Source organism: Notothenia coriiceps, unplaced genomic scaffold, assembly GCF_000735185.1.
Source record: "Notothenia coriiceps isolate Sejong01 unplaced genomic scaffold, NC01 NC01_scaffold00014957, whole genome shotgun sequence".
NCBI lineage: Eukaryota > Metazoa > Chordata > Actinopteri > Perciformes > Nototheniidae > Notothenia > Notothenia coriiceps.
In genome coordinates this window covers 8,161-11,722 of record NW_011347658.1, presented here as the reverse complement: position 1 = coordinate 11,722, position 3,562 = coordinate 8,161, and the positions used below count along the sequence as shown (strand labels likewise).

Below are 3,562 nucleotides of genomic sequence, written 5' to 3'. Positions count from 1 at the left end.
GGGGGGGGGGGAAGACAATTAGACAAGAAAATGAAAGAAGAAATTTCTTCTTCACTGTTTGATGTAGGAAATTAACTTTTTTCAATACAAAATACCTCCAATGTATTACTTCTATTTTGTGCAACAAATACACTTTTTAAATGCAAGATACCTGCAACAAATCGTTATCTTCTATTTTGTGCAAGAAATTAACTTTTTTTTGAAGCAAAGTAACCCCAACTTATATCTTTGTACTATTTTGTAAAGAAAATTGAAGACATTTTCTATTTTGCGCATGATTTTAACATATTAAAATGCAAGATACCTCCAAGAAGATGTTTCTACTATTTTCTGCAACTAATGAAATTTTCTTCAATGCAAAAGACCTGCTTTAAATGTTACTATACGTATCTCACTGTAACTGTTATTCATGTAATTCTATATGAGCTTGTTTTATGTTTATGTTATTCTCTTTGCTCTTTAAAGAATCTGCTGCACTCTCTCTTAATGTCATTTTGTAAAGCATTTGCTTTCAGCTCATCTATTGTTGTTTTGTATATATTGATTGTTCTGCTTTTATTTGTGTCTCAATGTGTGCATATGTATAAATGTGTACAGTATATAGGTATATACATATCTTTATATATATTTGTATTTTGTACACACAAACTGAAAGATTGACAATAAAGTTGACTTTGACTTTGAGCTATTAGGGAACATTTAGTGTTGTGACCTCTGACCTTTTGGCCTCTCCTCCACACCGTCACACGGACGTCGGCGTTGAGAGGAAGTTTTCCGAACGAAACCTGAAGAGAGTCGCCGACCGCCATCACCGACATCTCCGGAGCCGTCAGGACCGCTGAGGGACAAACACTCAGGGGTTTACTCAAGTTACAAAGGTCTGACGTTGGATGAATGAAAGTACTTTGAGTTCTCTAGCTATAAAATGAAACTGAAATTACACTTCGTTACACAAATCCAGATTTTTCTCACTTTTGATATAATTTTGGAAATTGCGATGTTCCTCTAAATGTTCTTCTTTAATCTCAGAGAATATGGAAGTTTGTTTTTGTTTTGTAAAGGACAGACTATGATCACAGAGAATATCCCGATTATTATTTTTATTGTAAATTACATAATTTTAAACACTTTCTTTTTCATTTTTTGTTTCTTTTCTCTGAAATGTACCACTTGAATCTCAGAGAATATTAAAGGTTATTTTTCTTAATTATGTAACTTGATCGGGATCTACTCAGTGATTAGTGTCACACATTTTCGACAAAAGGTGTATCTGAGATTAAAGAGTTACATTTACCTATTTTTTATTTCATAGATTGAAGTTGTACATTTACCAGATACAAATATATTATTAACGAAAAATATGTTTTTCTAAATTATACAGGGATAAAACTCTGAATTTAAGTTAATCAAATGTGTTCATTTAAAAAAAGTAATTAAGATACTCTCTGTGATTAAAGAGGAAAACAAATCACAAATACTGAGAGTTTTTTTGCGTTTGTTTTCTCGCGATAAAGGAGATTTTGTGCAGGATTTAGAAAGCGCCTCACTGTCTTTGCGGTTGAACGGAGCGCTGAGTTCGGTCCAGGCTGAAGTGGCGGCTCCGCACTTTGCTCTGACCCGAAGGCTGTAGTCCGAGTCTGAGCCGAGCTCAATGGTCACGTCGCAGCGAGGGTCAGAGGTCAGCTGACACTCGGTGGCGTTGACCCAGTTGCCGTTCTGCACCAACAGCTCGAACTGTCTGAGGGCGACACAAAGAACGAGATGAAGTTAGAAGTCCATCTCTTTTTTGGATTTATTCTACTATTTCAACAATTAGACAGTTTATATATCTGAGAAACAAACACAATGAGTAGCAGCAGGAGGACAGAAAGATTATACAGAGGTCGCTCTCCCGTTAGTCATCCAGTTGCAGGATAAAGAAAACTAAAAGATAATTCCGTAATTAAATACTCTCACAGATAAACACATTTCTATATATACATATGTACACTTTTACATACATTATAATATTCATGAATCCTTTCCTTGCACACTTAATGTATATAACATCCATAAATGTGTATTTCCACATGTTTATTATTACATTTTTTATATTTTTTAATGCTATTTTATTTATATTTCAGACATTTACATTTTGGATTGTTTATGCAACGCAAACATTTAGCAAATTGGGATCAATGAAGTCCTTCTTATCTTATCCTATCTCACTGATATACATAGTGATCACAGAGGGACCCGCTTTAAAGAGTCCTTCTTCTTCCTCTTGGGCTTCCCTCCTCTGCAGTGTGGTGGAAATGTATCGAGGCAAACCAGTAAATAATAATAAAATGGTGAGGAAACTTTCCGTTTTACTGAAATGAACATTATTGGAATAAGACGGTCTTTTAGGAGTTATTCTTGCAAGAAGGGAAACCGTTACAGAGAGTCAAGCAGTCTGCCGCCAAACACCATTTATTCAGCTTCACTGTGAGCAGAGATGCAGAAACTCAAGATCTGCACTAAATGCAGATATAACCAATCAATCAATCAATCAATCAATCAATCAATCAATCAATCATCATATCACCGTCCCTCTGAGGCTCACTGCACAATCTGCTTAAATCATGTTTTATAATTGTTTGTGTGATCGAGATGATGCAATGCTTTCAGTGTTTGATTGTTGTGAACCTGCCTGAGGGCTGCAGATGGAAATGAGCTATTAGCTCAAATCTGGCATCATTCATCTCCTCTCTTTTCTGAGATGAATGTATTTGTATGCACGGTCCTCTTTGAAATACATACATGATAATAACAAAAGTTCAGGAGGTCTTCAGAGGGTCTTATATTCACATGTTCACACCAAGAATAGAAGAGGAGGGGCTGAGACAAACACAAAAGATAAACATACTACATATAGGATTCTTTTAAACTTGAGAAACATCATGTCTGCTGTCCACAAGAGGACCATGAACAGCTCTAACACCATTTACGACTCATTGAGGACATGTGCTGCTACCTGTTGTTAGAAATAGCTTGTAAAAGGAGAACAGATGGTGAACTTGAAATTCCCCCTTCAGCATGACCCAATTTCCCATTACACTAGTGTATACCAGGTACGGGCTAATGTTGCCCGGGCAACGGCCTGTTTGCCCTTTTTGGCTGACCTGCCCCTCTGGAGAGACGGTTTCTGTTGTGCTCGAATCAACACGATAAGCCCACAGTTAGTATTGTAGCGTCTCGCTGCGGGAAACACACTTTGTCAGCGCTGTCGTCTGCCCCCAGTCACGTGACTTTGTTTACAAACTGACAGCTGGAAGCAAAGGAAAGCCCTCCGGCCTCATATGGTGATCACACCAAAGGCCTGCCTGGCTTTGGTGGCCAATCCCCGGCTCAATCTGTCCCCGGAAATGTCCCCGTGTTTAAATATGCTTTATAAACACACAGCAAGGTGGAATACGATTGTAACAAAGTTGATGTTTCAATGGCGTGGTGCTCGTTCGCAGCAATACAATTATTGTAGCCTTAGCGTTAGCATTTAGAGTTTCATTCTTCTTACACTACTTATTTTACTTCTCCTTCTTCT

At 37.4% G+C, this 3,562-nt stretch overlaps 1 protein-coding gene across 1 annotated transcript; it reads right to left on the bottom strand.

Moving 5' to 3' along the window:
* Window positions 1-105: 105 nt before the first annotated feature.
* Window positions 106-2,451, bottom strand: crfb16 (cytokine receptor family member B16). Its single transcript, XM_010774930.1, has 4 exons — window positions 2,420-2,451; window positions 1,548-1,738; window positions 720-838; window positions 106-111 (listed from the first exon to the last, which is right to left on the bottom strand). Exons 1-4 carry the CDS (start codon window positions 2,449-2,451, stop codon window positions 106-108), a joined length of 348 nt encoding a protein of 115 aa, XP_010773232.1.
* Window positions 2,452-3,562: the final 1,111 nt, after the last annotated feature.